Source organism: Colletes latitarsis, chromosome 4, assembly GCF_051014445.1.
Source record: "Colletes latitarsis isolate SP2378_abdomen chromosome 4, iyColLati1, whole genome shotgun sequence".
Taxonomy (NCBI): Eukaryota; Metazoa; Arthropoda; class Insecta; order Hymenoptera; family Colletidae; genus Colletes; species Colletes latitarsis.
In genome coordinates this window covers 42,483,582-42,501,359 of record NC_135137.1, presented here as the reverse complement: position 1 = coordinate 42,501,359, position 17,778 = coordinate 42,483,582, and the positions used below count along the sequence as shown (strand labels likewise).

The 17,778-nt window shown below is 45.2% G+C and overlaps 2 protein-coding genes across 8 annotated transcripts in view; one reads left to right on the top strand and one right to left on the bottom strand.

The window, feature by feature from the left end:
- The window catches only part of Crtc (CREB-regulated transcription coactivator), a 44,563-nt gene extending 30,400 nt beyond the window's left edge, over positions 1-14,163 (top strand). For 2 of the 7 annotated variants that reach the window (XM_076764027.1, XM_076764028.1), the window contains exons 6-13: positions 338-436; positions 3,218-3,373; positions 3,845-3,958; positions 4,726-4,887; positions 6,129-6,191; positions 7,204-7,275; positions 7,478-7,640; positions 8,000-14,163. In XM_076764027.1, the coding sequence (XP_076620142.1) occupies positions 338-436; positions 3,218-3,373; positions 3,845-3,958; positions 4,726-4,887; positions 6,129-6,191; positions 7,204-7,275; positions 7,478-7,640; positions 8,000-8,217 (1,047 nt within the window). In that variant the 3' untranslated portion in view covers positions 8,218-14,163. Of the gene's footprint in view, positions 1-337; positions 437-2,131; positions 2,180-3,217; positions 3,374-3,844; positions 3,959-4,725; positions 4,888-6,128; positions 6,192-7,203; positions 7,276-7,477; positions 7,641-7,999 lie in introns of all 7 variants that reach the window. The other 5 variants (XM_076764029.1, XM_076764033.1, XM_076764032.1 and 2 more) reach the window with 5 other exon arrangements.
- Positions 14,164-14,695: 532 nt separating this feature from the next.
- On the bottom strand, positions 14,696-17,642 carry LOC143341250 (uncharacterized). Its single transcript, XM_076764035.1, has 2 exons — positions 16,655-17,642; positions 14,696-16,575 (listed from the first exon to the last, which is right to left on the bottom strand). Exons 1-2 carry the CDS (start codon positions 16,759-16,761, stop codon positions 14,859-14,861), a joined length of 1,824 nt encoding a protein of 607 aa, XP_076620150.1. The 5' UTR covers positions 16,762-17,642; the 3' UTR covers positions 14,696-14,858.
- Positions 17,643-17,778: the final 136 nt, after the last annotated feature.

Here is a 17,778-nt window from a genome sequence, read left to right as displayed (position 1 = left end):
CGAGAAACGAGTGGATCGTTTAAATTCGAAACATCTTATATAGGAGATCGGTCAACGGTACCGTGATACAAAACTTTCCTCGGCACGCGTGAAAAAATGTCGATATCGAGAGTAATTGCTTACGGGCGTTCGTTCGTCCCATTTCCAGCTCTCTTTCCGTGTTTCTGGTTATCCATTTCTTTCTCGATCCTCCGGTCTCTTTCTCTCCCACCGCTGTTCGTACGTACAGGTATCAGGTAGCGTTATGTTACGTATACGTAGTTGAAAAGCTTAGGTAGGTACTCTACTTCGAAGCGGGAATCTCTTTTGAAATGGTCATACTGCTGGTATATTCCAGAGTCCTCAAACGAGCAGTCCCACAAACCTGTCGCCGACCAGCTTGGCTCAAGCTGGTAGGCTATCCTTTTCACAGGATCACAATCCGACCAGCGCCCAAGTAAATATCCTTGCGATCCCGGTACTAGTATTTCGTTAAGCCAGGAGCGCACTATCGATCTTTCGATCGATCGACTGGCCGATCGGAGGCCTGCTTCTTCGTTCGACGAAATCGATCGGGGTGCTCGACTGCTGAAGAAATTCTGGACTCGAATCGATCGGACAGTTTAGTCGACTGGAAGTCGATAGTGTGCACTTAGCCTTAATGCATTGTTAGAGAATGTTGCTGCACCACCGAAGTAGCCGATGCAACGTGTCTTCGCGTAGAATTACTGTCGCGAAACTAACAACCGAGTTCGTGGCAATGTCGAGAACTTTGCACATCGGATACGAAACCGAAGAAATACAGACTCGGGCGAGACACGATGATAATCATATAATTTTGAAACGCGTATAGTAAGTTGATACGAAGTCGAAAATTCGTGGATTAAGTTCAGGATGTACGGTGTAGGAGGGGTTAAAGTTGTCTAATTTCATTGTTCGCGACTATGTCGAGATAGAAACGTCCTGTTCGTTGAAAATTACTTTCGCAGTTCCGAATAAACAATGTGCGTTCGGCTACTTCGCGTTAAGTTAGAGACGTTTATTATGGAATCGAGGAATCTTTGACTCTGTGCTGGAGTAAAAGATGCCTCGTCTCCATAAAACTACATTCGTTCGTAAGAAACGGAGAACAAAGGTTGTACGTTAGGGTGGACCTTACTTAGAATAAATTGATCGCACAAGGGAAACGTGTCTGGACCAGAATTGAAAATGTACTGCTTATTAGAATGTAATTTTATAAACGAATTTAGAATAGTTTAGATAAGATCCACCCTACTGTACGTACGTAGCATTGCATGAGGAGAGATATTCCGTGCTTTTCTGTGCTTCGTAACAACTAGTATGTTCCGAGTTCGTATAATTTCACAGCGCTTCCGATAGATAATGCGAGTCGCTGTTGAATTAATAACGGATACGAAAAGTAAACTCGAGTCGTGGACTATTCGAAAGAAAAGGCCGATTCGAAGACTAGGGCAATCGGTTTATTCCTTCGTGGCTACCGATTACAACGCCAAGAACGGTTACGAAAGACACTTTAATCGCCTATTAAAATATTTCACTTTGAACGTAATTATCGTGGCACGCCCGTCTACTCGTACAATTTCGATACAGCGGCATTATTATTCTTCGATGAAGCAATCTCGGGCATGGTTTGTTAATCGATATCTAGATTAGTGGTAGCGTAACTAAACATCGATTTTATCCTACATCGTAGCCGTAAAACGCGTCGTAGCAAAGAAGCGTAATGTTGTAAATAAGTTTTTCTTTTTTTGCCTGGAGATTCCGTGAAGTCAGTCAGCCTAAAAATATACACCTTCCTTTCCGATTATGAAAAATGTTCGTCGTTTGTTTAATGACCACCAGTCGTTTATGCGCGTACTTGCACACGAGTATTACGTTAACGATTTCCATATACGTATCCTCGTTTCGTTCGGAAAAATTAGCATCGGGTGAATGGAGATAAATTAATTCCGATTTGATGCTACGAAAGAAACGTCTCGATTATTTCTTTATTTTTCTATCGAAAAGGTTGCGTTCGTGATACCCCTTGAACATGTCACCCTCCAGTACGCTTAGCGGTCACTCTTTTCATTTCGTCTTATTTTTATTTTGCCTTTGTTGTAGTGTTTGTTTTGTGTTTGTTATTTTGCAGAACCATTTATCAGTGCCTGTTACTTCTAGGTTTCTTCACACGTGTAAGGTTAGTAGTACGAAATTTTTGTTTCTTTTTTCCCCACCGTTCCGATTGCGCGACCATCCCCGAGACATGGCTCTTTAATTACAATTTATCCCCTCCCATATCGTTTCGCTTATTATATAGTATCGAGCTTGTCGAACTGATAGTTTAGTGTATACATCGGAGAGGAAGTCACGGTTTATCACGTCTTGAATGCCGAAAATATCGAGTCTTCGAACGATCCGTCCGTACGTTCGAGATCGTCGGAGGAGGAGTAAATGGAAAATGTTTGTTGTCCGGTTTGGAACTCGTTTTCTTGGTCCGGCTGTTTCTCGGCTAATCTGTGGGAGGATGGCTATATCGCCCCCCGGGTTCCAAGCACCGCATCCTCGGGAGAACTTTGTCTGTTAAATGAATCCGATATCTTTGAATCTTGTTTGCGTTCGTGAGAGCTCCGAGAGAAAGAAGTTTTATCCGCCGAGCCGCCCCGCTCGGTCGGAAGTTAATTTTTCGCTTAAGAAAAGAACTCTTAGACTTCGATCTGTGCTCGGCCATCCCGTACGCAATGCGACGTTTCCGAGGATTTTGCAATTAAGAGGTCAGCCACCTTCGCGGCGTATAAAAATCAAACTTTCGTTTCTCCTCTTCTGGATAAAATAAAACCCACGCTCTCTGTATTTTATACTCTGCGCCAAAGGGTTTATTCCATAAATAAATAACATTCCTAGCGCGTGCCTCGCTTTGGCTACTTGGGAAACAGGTTAGGGAGCTTTTATCGGGTCGAAGCGTTAATTTGTTTGGTAAAAAAGATAGAACAAAGCAACGGGATGGCCCTCGATCGCTAGCAAGAGCCAAGTTCGCCTCCGACAGTCTCCGGAGATCCAGCGTTCGACGATCTAAACACGCATCGCGATCGTGGTAAACCGCTTCCGTGACTTTGAATGTGCGGAATCGACGTAGAGATCGATTTGCGACCTCGCTGCGGCTAATAACCATTCGGGCTGGCTACGCGAAGAAATAAAAGCCGCCGACCGATCGTTAATAGCGATGGCTGTGAAACAGGGTGTGGCGCTGGAAAACAGCACAAGTACTTCGCAACAGGATCTTCAGAGCTATTCGCAACAACCGGGGCCACCGCCACCGACGGCGACGTCCCACAGTCCAGTTGGCCACTACATTTATCAGCAACCGCACAGTCCTGTGCCACCACAAAGTCCAGTTAGTATATACATATCGCGATTCTTTCATTTATTTTCCGGTTTTAAAACCTCTACGCCAGTGGCATCATACACACTAGTCCCGAGATACCCTCGACCAGAAGCTTGAAAACGATACTATTAATACATTTATGTTTAATGGTATTTATACTTTTTAATTTCAGCAGATTCTCAAAAATTATGTTTACTGGTTCGTATACGAGTTTGACGCCACTGATCTAGAGACAAGATTAGTTTTTTCCACGAAATTTCAGGATAGTTGATAGTTGGTCGTATCCGTTGGTAGGAACCAGAGTTATCCGTGTCAGAATAAGTGATTTAGATCGTCGCAGAGGTTAATCGCTCGTCAGTCGCGTGCGCGGATGAAAGTGGCATCGCGTGATTACGAAAGAATCGTTTTATCGGAGAGTTTCTTCGCGTCTCCAAGATTTTCGCCATACGTCGTTCAACCTGGTTTCGTGTTTTCTCGCAGAAATCGTCGCAGACGCATCAAACGCAGCAGCAGCTCAACTCCTTAAGCTCGTACAGGTCCTCGCAGCAGGTGAACAGGCCGTCGCCGCAGTCGTCGCCCAGTCTAACGGTTCAAGTAAGTTCAACGTGCAAGGGTCATTTAAAATTAAACCGATCACTCTTGTATTTCGAGGCCAGGAATTTGAATTAACGTGAGGCGTGGGCGGAAGATTATTAGATATCGAAAAACAAGTAACTTTTATTAATATATATGGGATCCTGAAAGTAATACTTTTTTAGATATCGAAATTTTTTTAATTTCCGCTTGGCAGTCAGAGTACCCGGAACGTTGACTCTTTTTCCAAGTTGGTTCGATGGCCGAGCGGGCAACGGCGCTTGCCTGTAAAATCTATAGACCAGTCCCCAGAGGCGAAGAATCGACCGTAAAATGCAATAATTAGAAGCAGAAATTTTATTGCACGAACGGGTGTATTGAGATGGCAATTTAACGAATGCCATTTTGCGAAAACGATTTCAAAGGGAAATATAAAAGACAAATTGAACAAACAACGAATTCACATACCTTCTAACCTCATAATACTACAATATCGTGAAAATTTCAGACCCCAAGGTAAAAAAGTGATCGATTTTTAGTGGATCGTATATTAATGAATATATCTCGTAAGGAAAATTTATTTTTCACGTTAGAGTCTTGGCGACACGATCCCCGTCTCTTTTCTCAATTTTCTTCAGAACCAGTCGTTGTTCACTGTCCAGCAGACCTTTCCGTCGAAGGTCTGTTCAACAGTATTTCTGCGCGCGAGTAGATGTTATCGTCCCGATAAGAAGAAAGTTGATTGTCCGGTTTGGAAAATGTTAAAAGATGGGTTTTCTCGGCTGCAGGGGAGTCCTTTGAGCTACAGCAACAACCCGTCGGCGCCTCCTAGTCCTACAGGTCATCCGGGTCCGCCGAATCTGACGTCCGATGGCATCGATCAGAACAGTTACTTCCTGATCCAGGCGCAGGCGGCGGCTCTTCAGCAGGATTTCGAGCAGTTCACGATGGTCAGTGAAACGTCCGTTTCCGGTGTCGCTAACACGCTCAAGTCGCGCTCGCGCGCGATACTTTGGCTAAGATCCAACGATGCGTTCGATTTTCTCGGCTCGATCGACGCCGGCGCTCCGCTTTGCACTTCGAAACCAATCCACGAACACGATTGGGCAAAATCGTTCGATTTCGCCGTGCTACAAACCGTCGTACCGGATCTCGAGATTCGAATATCCGTCGTCCAACCATCGACGCAACGTTGCGACAATGTATTAAACGTGGTATTAATTATAAAAGGACGAGGTTTGCCCGGTTGCGACGAACGATTTTCCCATAGCGTTTCATCGCTTTCTTACACGCTGTTCGCGCTTCGTGTTTTATTTCTTTCTCTTCTGCTGCCAAACGACCACGATGCGATTTCCCCCGCGGCTCGTAGACTTCGTACAATTTCGTTTTCACTTTCGTCCACCCGGTGACCGGGACTACGCAGCATGAATTATTCCGAGCGTGCGTGTTAGTATGAATTATTCTGTCTCAATCTCCCGGTCTTGGCGCGCTTCTCCTTTTGGACGGCGAGCATTCCGTCGTTCGAAAACGTCGAAAATTATGCGAGTCGACGATCCCCGTGAGCCATCGGTGTATCGTGGTCGCGTGCATCGTCGAGCATCGTTAGTCATTGACGACGCTACGTATCGACGGGCGATTGATACCGTGCGCTGCATAACTATGGCATACATCTTTCAACCTTGTGGACCTTTGAGTAGGAATGCAAGAAAATACGAGCTTAAAGGATTTTTATTGATTCTTATTCCAAGTTTAAAACATTGAGAGATCGAGGCGGTGCTGCGGCTATGCATCGGACCGTATAATCTCCATTTGAAAATGGCGGAGGGTTCTTCGACGCTGCGAAGTCACGCGGAAGAACGTATTCGAGCCTGCAATAGACATTTTTCACCGCACATTGCATGCGTTCGCAAATTTCTTTTGTAACGGATACCATATTTTGTTACGCCCGTTGTTGTTGTAATATAATTTTCCATCGATCTATCGGAGCAGCAACAGCAGTTTCGATGTATTTTTCGGTGCGTGCTTCATTTAAAAACAGCCGAAAAAAAAAGAAAAGAGAACAACACAAAGACACGCTCGATTAGAACGTTCTCGTAAGTTTCCGCGCGGTCACTCGAGACCCCCGACGTCTCGTTCTGCGATACACTGAAATGTTAAGCCTTGATGTTTATCTGTTGCCCGCATCCGTCAGGATTGGCCGAAATTCGCGCAGCAGCTCATGGAACTTGGTTGCACCTGGACCACGCAGATAGAGGTGAAACAACGCCCTTAGCAAACTATATCAAACTCATTACTCTTTTTTCTCACCCCTCGACACTACGAGCTTCCGTCGCCTCTTTATCCGATATATTTTCTTCGACGACGCATCGAAGTCGAACTTTTACCGAGAAGCGTTCGTCGTTCTGTTGTTTGCGCTTCTTCGCGTCTGGGATCGATCCCTCGTTTCTTGAAGGCCACGGTACCGAGGCCGGCTTAGAAGCAGTCATTTCCGAAAATGGCGTGCGTTTGGTCTTTACGTTTTGGCGCGTTTCATGTGTTTCGCCGTTAAATCGACGCGTTGCAGGAAAATCTCGCGATACATTGCGGAATTGATCGCGAAAACGGCTGGGGTAGCACACGAAATTTCCATAAAGCCACCTTGAAACCTTACGATCGGCGAGGAAATGTGTGAGGATTATTGGGAGAAAACAAAGTGCATTCGCTGCAACTACGAGTGGCTTTATGGAATTTTCGGACAGTATAGTCGATCCAAAGTACCGAGCAACGAGTCCAAAGTTCTAAACAACTTGTCGCTCGCAAGGACAGCTAGTTGACGTGGGACGTACAAGTCTATTTCCTTCCATGATCCTTCGAATTTAAACCGATAAAGTCGTAGCGACAGAAGTGGCCCGGGGAAGAGGAAAACGGTAACACCCAATAAAGAAGTTCCGAACGTATCCTCGAGAGGAAACCGAATAAAAGCGCTCATGGTTCGATCAGATCCGCCCTTTGTTTCTCCGTCTTTCCCGCCTTCTACCCCCACGCGTTTCCTTGTCCATCTGTACTGGCACACTTCGTCTTCGATTACGACCTCGCGTGGCAACGGTCGCGCGCGAGGATTAATCGACGTGAGCCAATTAACGCGAGATCGAGAACCGGATCGCTGTGTTCCTGCTTTTCTTACGTTCCTTCCGACTCCTCTCGTTTACCGGAAGAGCGCATCGACGTCGCTCCTTGGACGGAAACAACGACCGCTCATGTTTCTTTCCTTTCTGTTTTCGCTTCAGACGGACACGCCTGTGCAGTCCAACACCATGGGATCGTACATCGGTGAGAACCACACCACGAATTACTCGCAGGTGAGCAACTCTCATTTTATACTTCGTTTCTCTCGTAGCAAGAACTTTAGAGAGTTTGGAGTTTAGAACACTGTGTAGAGTTCTTTTCGGGGATCTTGTGATTGAAAATTTATATATATCAAAGTTTTTTACTCGGTTTAGAGACACGTTAAGTAGAATGATCTATGCACGTAGCGGTTCATTTGCTCGAATTTCCTTGCAGAATGACGTGATAAATGTCGGAGGTGAATTAGGTGGCGGAGATGCAGGTTATTTCAGCACGAGCCCACAAATGGCGTACCAACCTACGACGACGTCGACCGCCACCACCACCACCCAACAACTCACGCCACAGACACCTAACACACCAACGATCATCCTCACTGGTGAGTTTTTGTAAATAAATTCACTTGTTATTTAACGTAGAAGCAACGATAAATGCTGTCTAATGCGTCCGTAAAACAGAAACCTTTGGAGAGAGGCGGTAGATTCTTAGCAGAGTTTCATTTCTTAGCCATTTTGAGGAAATTCTAGCTAGTTTCATTTCTTAGCTAATTCGCATCTTTTAACAGAGAAGAATGAGATATTGATTTAGGATTGAATTCTCCACTGGGATGTCCCCGAGTCTTGAGTCGTGTTGTAAGGGAGATACCTGGATTAAGAAAGTCGCTGTAACTTTGAACGTTCGATAAAAGGGAAGGGATTTGGAAGGAGGTCAAAAGGTTTGAATGATATTCATTCGCAGACTTTTCTGGGGCGGATGACCTGACGAACCCGGAGTTCGTGAAAGATCTCGGGACGGCAATGATGGGGGAGTTCGATCCAGATCTCTTTCCGTCGGACGACGCTCTCAGGCAGGGCCTCGACCCCATCGACGTGGACGGTCTACAAATGCTCACCGACCCGACGATGGTTATATCCGATCCCAGCGCCGAAGCCCATTTTAGGCTAGATCGACTTTAAGGCGAGACACTTTACTCATTTGCGATTATGCGCTGACTATATTATGTAGGAATAAAAATTCTTATCTGTCCGGGTGTCGCAATATGTTGTCGGGACACTTGGACAAATAGGACAGAATCTTGTTCGTTCGGTCGCCCAATGCATCTCCAACGAGTGGTCGTTTTTCGCGACGCGATACCATCGAGTACGTGTTTCGATCGTTTGCGATTACGACCGACCGGTTCGTTCGTCGACCCATCCACCTCCCACAACCCCACACCATACCCGATAAATATCTCGAGGAATCGACTCGTCAATCGGGGTCGAAACGAACGGTGCGACGACCGAAAAGCATTTTCGTTGGAAATCTGTGGGGCGACCAACGAAATCGATAAGTCCCGTTCGTGATAAACCCTTAATTGAGGATTAAGTAATACAAATCTTTATTAACCCTTTTTTTATTTTATACTACTTTGTACATTGTATCATGTATGATCTCTAAGAAGCACAAAACAAAATGTCTACTGATTTATACATGCTTTTGTCATATACGATCCTAGTAAGGTAAATCTACTGTTTAGGTGAAATTAACGTTAGAAGAAAATTACCGTGGGTTGGTCGTTGTGCTCCTCGTCGAGCGAGTCGACAGGGTGTATACTTAATAGGGGAAGAAATACGAGCACGAGAAACGCGTAAAGACATAAAACACGAGAGAGGAGGGAGACACCTTTCGATGGTACCCTGCCGAACATTAATCAACCATTCGAGCTACTCACTTTGCTCTTTTATTCGTCGCGCGCTTTCACTCTATCCGCGAACGCGTTTCATCTTTCGAGAAGAGTTTTCGATACCGGATATAGAAACGAGTACAATACGAATCATTTGACGAGACACGCCATTTTTGATTAACCCTTTCGCTGCGACACGCGCGTCTCAACTTACGGAAATTCTTTTTTCAACAACGATCGTCGTCTCGACCAACAAGAAAAATGCAAGAGGGCCTTGCAATTTCTTTGCGAGCAGAATAAAACGGTAGATAGAATTTACCCAATTTATTTGTACGGACGAGCGTCGATTTATTAAGTAGTAAAAGGGTTAACATCAACCGTGTACGTATATTCAGATTCGTCGTCGAAGATCGCGAACGCAGCAGAGTTCGATTTCATTACTGTCGTTCGACGGAGGAAACGAAAATTTAGAAAAAGCGCGTAGACCAGCGTACCTTCGTGCGTGTACCCTCGGCGGTCGTCAATTGTTTTTTGAAAGTAATGCGCTGTACTTTGTATACACGTCGAATAAATAATCGCGTGCGCGCGCTTACGCGCCAAATTAGATTAACTCGATTAAAGTATAATCTATAAGGGAGAAACAAGAAGAAAATGACGCTTATATCTGTATACAGTGTACATAGGGTAGTGGTAATCGACCTTTTTCGAACGCCATTCTGCACTCGTAATTCGTAAGCGTAGACATGACAAAAAGAAAAAGAATTATACGTTTCTACGCGACAAAAGGACTCCGGGGTACGGCAAGGGAAAAAATCGACGATTTAATTAAGGCATTTTTATTTTATCGGGTTTTAAAGTTACATTAGCTGTTTGGTTATTAGAGACTAGACTATTTTACACTATTTTGGAAAAAAGTTTTAACTTGACAGATTCGTTTTACAAATATCTGACGAATGTCTCGGTTTGACGGCCATTGTCACGCGTGCATGACTTTGCCAGTCATAATCGATTCGTTTGCTTGCCGGACCCACAGAAGCTATAATTCAGCGCATTTCGGAGGTGCTAACGAGTATATTGAAGTTATCCGATTTATCGAGAATCTTTTATACCGATAGAGTTTTATTCCGACCAGTTCCCGAAGATTCGTTACGTTGAACAAAGAAAAGAATAAGATTTTAACGCATAGTTATCGATGCTGTGATTACGAAAAGAGAAATATGCAGAATGTTTCACGACTATAGGTAGAGAAAGAATTCGATGTCTCTAGAATTACTACTCTTACGCCCATACCGATTTGCTCGATAAGAAGCAAAGCGTGCGTGCTTACAGTTGTATAGAAAAATATAATAATATGAGATGCAAATTTCTCGGTGGCCTTGAGAAGTTAATTTATTCTACTCCGCCTTCAATCGTTTAACCATTCGAAGCTGGTCGTAGGTTGGTCGAGTATAGAATTGGCAAACGAGCGTACGCGTGTTTTTGTTAACGTGTTCGATCAGGGACGTTTCCTAAGCGTTCTAACAAAATAAAAGAAATGCTGATGGGTTGAGTTTGTACCTGTAGCCTTGAAACACCCCGTATACGATCGTGGTGATCCTGTACATTGGTGCGTATTAGATCGATTCTAGAATGTTTACCGACTCCACGATTACGCGCGATCGCGATTCGAAGTCGGTCGAGCGATTCGTTCGAACGCTCTCGACCGTGCCTCGAGATATGATTGTCTAAAGTTTTAAATAGTTACGATAGATTGAATTTTATAGGGTTACATTTGGCGTTTGTTGTTGAAAGTTTCATAAAGTTTATGCCTTACCTTGTTTCCGCGTAGCTCGCGCTGTGTCGTTGCCCTAAACGGTTCTCGCGAGTCTGGAATATCGAGCGTAACTGCCTATCGTGCCTCAGCACAAGATTCGATTTTGGCCCTGCGATTTCAGCATCGATTGATCCTGCCACCGCAATTCTCTTAATCTCGTTGCCGATCGGAATGTCCGCTGTTCGTAGCTCGACACTTGCACTTCGATCGAACACTTTTTAACACTAAACCTACCACGAATTTTTAACACACAATATTATTTTAGTATTTAACTTGACGACCTTTCTTATAGTATACGTACAATGAATTTTACAATCTTCACTTCCATTCTTATCGTTTGTTTTCTGCGAAAAATGTGTACTTTGTCTTGACTACACATTGGACAAAATTTGGTGTCAAATTCTGGTTAGCTTCCGATATAAATAGGAAATATATGTGTAGCAAAAATGAAAGGAGAGAATCTTCAATTTCCACTATCTTAGAACAGTCTGACAACGCGTATTAAAAATACTAAAACTTTGGACGCATGCAGTTCCGAAACTACTATTGTTTTATCCATTATTAAGCCACTGTTAGCAGCGGCAAGGCCTCCCCTTTAAAATGGTTTTTGGTTTTTGACGATCCGACTTCCCGTTTCCGAGATATCGTTATTTATGTAAAAGGTAATTTTTCTTAATCCGACTATCTCTGTCTTCGTCTAGCGCGTCGGACCTCTCGTTCGCACGTACGTCGTGCTGACCTACCCTACGAACGTGACTCTCGTGACCTAGTTTCGGCGTAGGGATCAATGGACTCGCGCCAATATCAACAAACGCTTCGGACCCTTATATCTCCGGAACTAGCCACCGCATCGACGCGAAACTAAAATCGCTATATCTCCGGAACTAATAAAGCTATCGACTCGTACAAACGGTCGTTTTAAAGAGCATTTCATCCTCTATCCAATGAACGTATCAACATAGATGAAGAGTCAGTAGGTTTAGTGTTAAAACGTATCCTTCGTAAACATGATTCGCGTGTACGGGATTTTTTGAATCGCATCGTTGGCAGAGTTCTTTCTCCGTTTCTTTTCATCTTGAATCGGTGGAACGGGCTAAGTCAGAGTATTCCAAAGTTTTTTGAACAGTTTAGACTTGTGTAAGAGCTCGAAGAGTTACCGCGTCGGATTCGTTCGACGCAGACCCGCCGCAAAAGTCTGTGCCAAAGCGCGTAGACGTTCGTCGCTCTAGATTGTAAGATCGTTCTGTCGGGTTCGTATAAACGTGCAATATAAAACAATAGTGATCGTCTAAACGTGTAAGCTACTCTAGACCCGAGCCGGGGACGTCAATTTTTGTCATAGAGGATCACCGTTCTCTCATTCGCGACACTTCTCTCTTTTGTAAATCATTGTACTTAACGAGCGAACGTTGCGTTTCGTCCGACGGTAAATTGCGAGCTAGCGAACAGAACCGATGGTCGGTAGAGTGAGAAAGGCGAGAAGGAATCGGTGGAGCAAGATTTCCTCGAGGTCAGAAAATTGAGAACAAAGTACCGATCATCCGGTTTCGATTACGGCATTGACGTTCAGAGTTAGAGTACGAATTTCCGGTTTCGAGGAGATAGATAAACGACCAAAAGCATCACCGACAAATTAACCGTTTCGAGCGTAAGCGTAAAGTAGCAATTAGCGATGTCGAGAATCATTTCCGTTCGCGTCTACGGCGTTGCGCAAGATTCAAGACATTCTCTCTCATCCACGTTTTTCTCCTATCTTAATATACGTGCACGAATACATACATACCGTAAAGTAAGGCATAAACGCACTCTTCCTTGCTCTCCCTCTCTCTCTCATACATGCACGTACACACGCTCTTTCTGCGCCGAGAGAAAGAGAGTGGCTTAAAGAGTCGATTTATCATCGTATAAGAAAGATGGCGGCCCAGAGTGCGTCGCGATCGCCGACGAAGCAAACTCGTCGCTTGTTATACACGACTATTCTCGCCGCGACGCTCACTAGGAAGGCAAAATTAAGGCAGAAAGAAAGGTAAACGAAAGGGCGAAGGTTGCTCGCGATTACTTGGATCGATTCTAGCATCGAGAGTTTAGGGAAGAACGAAGCAAAGAAGGAGACATTGTAATATTTGTATATAGCCATGTTATTGTGGTAAAGAAATTACCTATATTATAATATTACCGTATATATACATACGCATATATACGTGTACGTGTATGCGCATGTATATACACAGATTTTAAATATTAAGTCTGTAATGCCGTTACGTTGTTGTACCATATTATTGTGAACACCATTTCTCAGACATCGATTTTTTTAAATAAAAAGAAAGTCTCTATCGACATAACGCTAAGTACGAAGCAGAGTATCCGTCGTAAATCCACCGCACCGTGAAACGATTCGATTTTATCACTTTGTCGCGACTTGCTCGTCTCGATTTGCGTCGCGTCGCCTGGCGTCGTCGTCGTCGTCGTGACGTTTCGCACGCTCGCCCGTCGCTTTCACCGTGCAAGCAAAACGGAAGCGCGAGGGTACGTTCGGCGATTTTCCGTAACGATCAGTGCCTGAACGTTTTACCGACGAGCCTTCTTGTCAGACTGATGTTCGTTCTAATCTACCTAATCAACGACCAATGAGGCGCGCGCGCGACCATTGCTAGTATTCGCGCGACGAGATCAGTCTGCCATCGGAGACGCGGCGAAGGAGTTCCATCGGGACGCGCAACGTTATCCGTTTCTCTTTGTTTGCAACGATTCTACGTCTACGTTGCGAATATTAAGAACAGACGAAAGGACGAGAAACGCTTGTATCCGTGTGTAGATCGAACCGGGGAGCGAGCAAACTGAGATCGAAATCTCGCGGTATATCGTTTTATAGCGAGACTTTGATCTCGTTCGGCTGTCTGTCGGTAGCTGGAAACTCTGCGCATCCTAGACACATATACACACACGCGCATACACACGTAAACGATACGCGCACATATACACATACAGACACATATACAGCGGACGTCGACGCGACGAATGTACCAAATAAAAGTAAGAAAAGATAAAACGTCACCTTCGGCATTTTTCGCACGACACCGTGGCCCTTCTGCCCGTCGATGTGTAAATAATTGTTTCATATTGTTGTAAAGTAGAACGGTGCATAAGAAGAAATGGATGGTATAGAATAGGGGACGGCGGGGCTCGCCTGTGTCGAGGACAAACGTCAAAGTCTCTCCCCCCATCCCTCCCGATAATGTAAGCGCACAAAAAGAGGGTTAACGATCTATGTGTCTTCTTCGTGTTTAATCGTATCTTTGTTATTAAATCTTGAACGTCTACGAATGCGTATCTGTGTATTTGCCTGGATACCCGTCTTTTACTTTTCTTCCAGCGACTCTGAAGCGAAGAAGAACGATCGCCGCTCGACAGAGTCGGGTTAACTTTATTCTCGAATAAGTAATACAGATTTTAAAATCCACCGAGGCGAAGTCACGGGCAAATTTAGTTTACGAATGGGATTGAAAGTGTTATCGCGAATAAAGTCTGCCCGATTCTTCGAGTATCCGAGTTAGAGACGCAAGAACAGGAAGTGGAGGGTGAAGAAAATCGCAACGCATTATATATACGGATCTTTATAGCTACCTATGTCTACCTCTTATTAATATCATGACGTTAAATAACTACCCCTTTCCGTATTTACCAAATACTGTTCACTTTATGTTCTCGAACGATGTCATTTATAAATTGAAGGAAACGCTTGTTCTCTGTTCGAACGCTAGGTCTTCGAGGCTGGGAATGGGAGGACCCGTTTGATTCTCTTGAATCGGGCTAGAGCTACGCCAGATTCTCCGTGCAAACTACCGAATGCATCCCCGTATTCGGTCGCCAGCGGGCCATTCTCCTCGCTGTTTAACGAAGCAACTGACCCGGACTTTCCATCCGACAAAGACTCTTGTTCCATCATTGTCTTCTCGTCCTCGATCGCTTTCGACGCCAACTCGGACTGCTAATGAACGAACGACGATATGTCCCCTGTCGTTTACAACATTAAATTGTCCCCTGAGTCCTTTTCGTAGTTTTCACGCTCGGTTGTCTGCAATATTTACACAGAAGAGGACTCATGGGACAACCTGATTCTTTTACAGTTTCACCTTGGCGTCGCCGAGGTCTCCGTGAGCCTTCAAGTCCAAAGCGACGTCGGCGGGTAGATTCAAGTTAAAAGACCTCTGATCTCCCCGGTTCGGTAGAGAGTTTCTCGATCTTCTTTCCTTGCTCCTCGCATCGCGATCGTTCCTCACCAGGAACACCTGACGCGCGAACTCGCGTTTGTTCGGAGGCGTTGGCGAACCAGAGATGGATCGCTTTCTCACCGTTCCTCGGATCGATTTCTTAACGTTCGAGTTCGATTCCCCGGCGTTTCGAACTTTGGCGCGATTGCTGTTCTCGTTCTGCCTCTTCTTCCGTTTTATCGACCGCTTTTCGCCGCTGTTTCGGATCTCGGACTTGCTCGACTTCCTAAGAGACCTCTTGGACAGACTTTTCTCTCTCTTCTCCGAGGTCTCGGCCTCCAACGCCTGCTCCTCGTCCTCGTCCTCCCGATCGCGCATCTCGTCGAACTTGGCGTTGTTCTCCTCGATCGCTTTGATTCGCTGATTCTCAGCGATCTCCCGCTTGATCTCCTCCTTGATCGAATCGATTTTACGCTGGATCTGCTCCTCCACGCGTTTCTCGTACTCCGCGTTTGCTTGCTCGTTACTCGCCGGGTTCTCCAACTTCGCGGTGTCCTCGGAAGCTTGGACTTCCGCTCTGTCCGGAAGAGCCTCGACTTTCGCCGCCTCCTGGCTCGAAACGTCAGCGATTTTCGGCACGTCGATCTTGGATGTTCCTTCGAGACTCGATGACTCGCCACTCCCTTGCTTGTCACTCGAACTTCCTACTTCCTCTTGCATTTTCCTCTCCCTCGTTGCCTCCCCATTCAACAACTTTGCGTTCTCGTCACTCTCGACGACCGACTGATCGTTATTGGCCGTCAGAGACTGCTTCTGATCGACTGTCTCTTGATCGTTCGTTTTGGACAGCTCGTTCTCCGGTTTCTCGGCGACGTTCCTTTTCGACTGGTCTATTTGCTCGTTGGACTCCTTGTCCGCTTTGCTTGGTTGCTCCTCTACCACTTGAGCATCTTTCAAAGACGTTTCAGCGTTCTTTGCCGTGTCGCTCTCCGCTTTCTCAGCTTCCTTTGGTTTCTCGTGTTCCCTCTTGACTCGCACGTCGCCGCGTGCTTTCCTCTTTTCAGCCTCCTCGTCCATGGATTCTCGTTCGTCCAGCGCCGCGATGTCCTCGTCGTCGACCTCCTCCTCGTAGTCGTCCGCCCCCGAGATCCCTCTCTTCGCGATATCCTTCGCCTCGAAGTCGTCGTACAGGCTGGACCTCTCCTCCTGGTCGATGAACCTGTTGGAATCCTCGCCAACTCGGAACTCGCTGCTTTTGTAAACGGCTCCTTTATTCCCTGGACCAGCCCCCGATTCGTCCTCCACCTCGTCCGCGTATTCGGATTTCTCCCGATCGACAGCTGCCTCGTAATCGGCGGAATCCTTGTCGATAAACCTGGGAAGCTCTCGAGAGGAACGACCAGTCCTCGACGAAAGTTTGTTAGCGTCCGTGAATATCGAACGCTTCAGCTCGGGTTTCGTAACCTCGTTCGAGAGTTTAGGGTTGCTCCTTTTAGCGGCGTTCTCTCGTTTCGTTCTGACGCGGTTCTCTGGTTCGGATCGAACAGGGCTGCTCTTTTCGTTCGGACTCCGGAAGATTCGCTCGATCGCCGGGTCGAGATTGTTTCGTTGCGCCTCGAAGTCGTTGCTGGATCAGAAGAATAGTATAAATTCACTAGTCCCGAGTTCGAAGGATGCTACGGCCACGGGAAACGAAGGATCGGTACCTGGAGGTATCCTTGATGAGTTCCGAACCGCAATGGTGAACGAACGAGTAAAGCAGCATCGACAGGACGAGCATGCACGCAGAGTTGAACCGAAATCGTTTGATCATGGTGTCACAGAAGTGGCATCGTAATGCAGACTGTGCTCCTATAGATGGTCGTGCAGAGTTACTTTCATATTTTGGTGTTTTTTTCAGGGAAAATCGTATCGAGCGACGTTGGTGCCGCGTGAATGAAGCAGCAACGGATCGAGTCCGATCGAGAAATTGCTTTTGTTCCGATCGACGATTGTTTCTGTTCGAATCGTGAATTAGGAATCTCCATGTTAGAAACGGCAATTTTAGAAATCTAGCGGTGAGTCGAATGGAAGGTGGATGTTAGATTCGCTCGAAGAGTAAGTTAGGTTACACAAAATAATCTCTCCTTTATTATCGCATTTTGAGCTACAAACAATTGCACACCATATATACATTTCGATTATTCTAACCGGGCAATGTTTGACAATTTATCGATTTAACGTAGTTTACGCGTAAAAATGTTCCGGTTACGCCATCGTTACAAAATACTGTGTTACAATGACTGAACTTATGGCTAGAAATTCGAACAAATTTAGCAAAGTACACAGACGCTTTATAAAACATTGTAGGAATTGTTGTAATGGTGAGTGGTATGTTACATCGTCGTGTAGAAGTATTTTTCGCTACTCATGTATCTATGTACAGTGTACGTGCAATGCGATAAAAAAGCGATGTTTATCCTTTCTCTGTATATTCTTTTAATTTTGTTACACTCGATGTATGTAACAGCAGCTTACATACGCGAGTTATCATCGATAACGAAACGGTAAATGGGTAAAATATAAACCAACTGACACTCAATCGGTTCAAAATTATATCAAAGATATGAATCTGTTTGGAAACTGATGAAATCAGCAACGAAAAATGAACGATAATCGACCGAGACCAAGGAGCTGCAATTATTCACATACTTTGCGAATAGCTATTGGTCTCGAAAGAATTCCAGCGGAAAAGAGCTTTACTCGCAAACGTAATTTGCAATTGCTAGGTAACGACTTAACTAAGGCAGGTGAAACGTTGCTACAGTCAATCGTAGGGGGAAAATGCAAA

Excerpts from the sequence above, each read along its gene's own strand:
- LOC143341250 (XM_076764035.1), bottom strand. The coding sequence starts at position 16,761 with ATGATCAAACGATTTCGGTTCAACTCTGCGTGCATGCTCGTCCTGTCG. Across the intron at positions 16,576-16,654 it reads CTCATCAAGGATACCTCCAG|CAACGACTTCGAGGCGCAAC; the intron begins GTACCGATCCTT and ends CTTCTGATCCAG.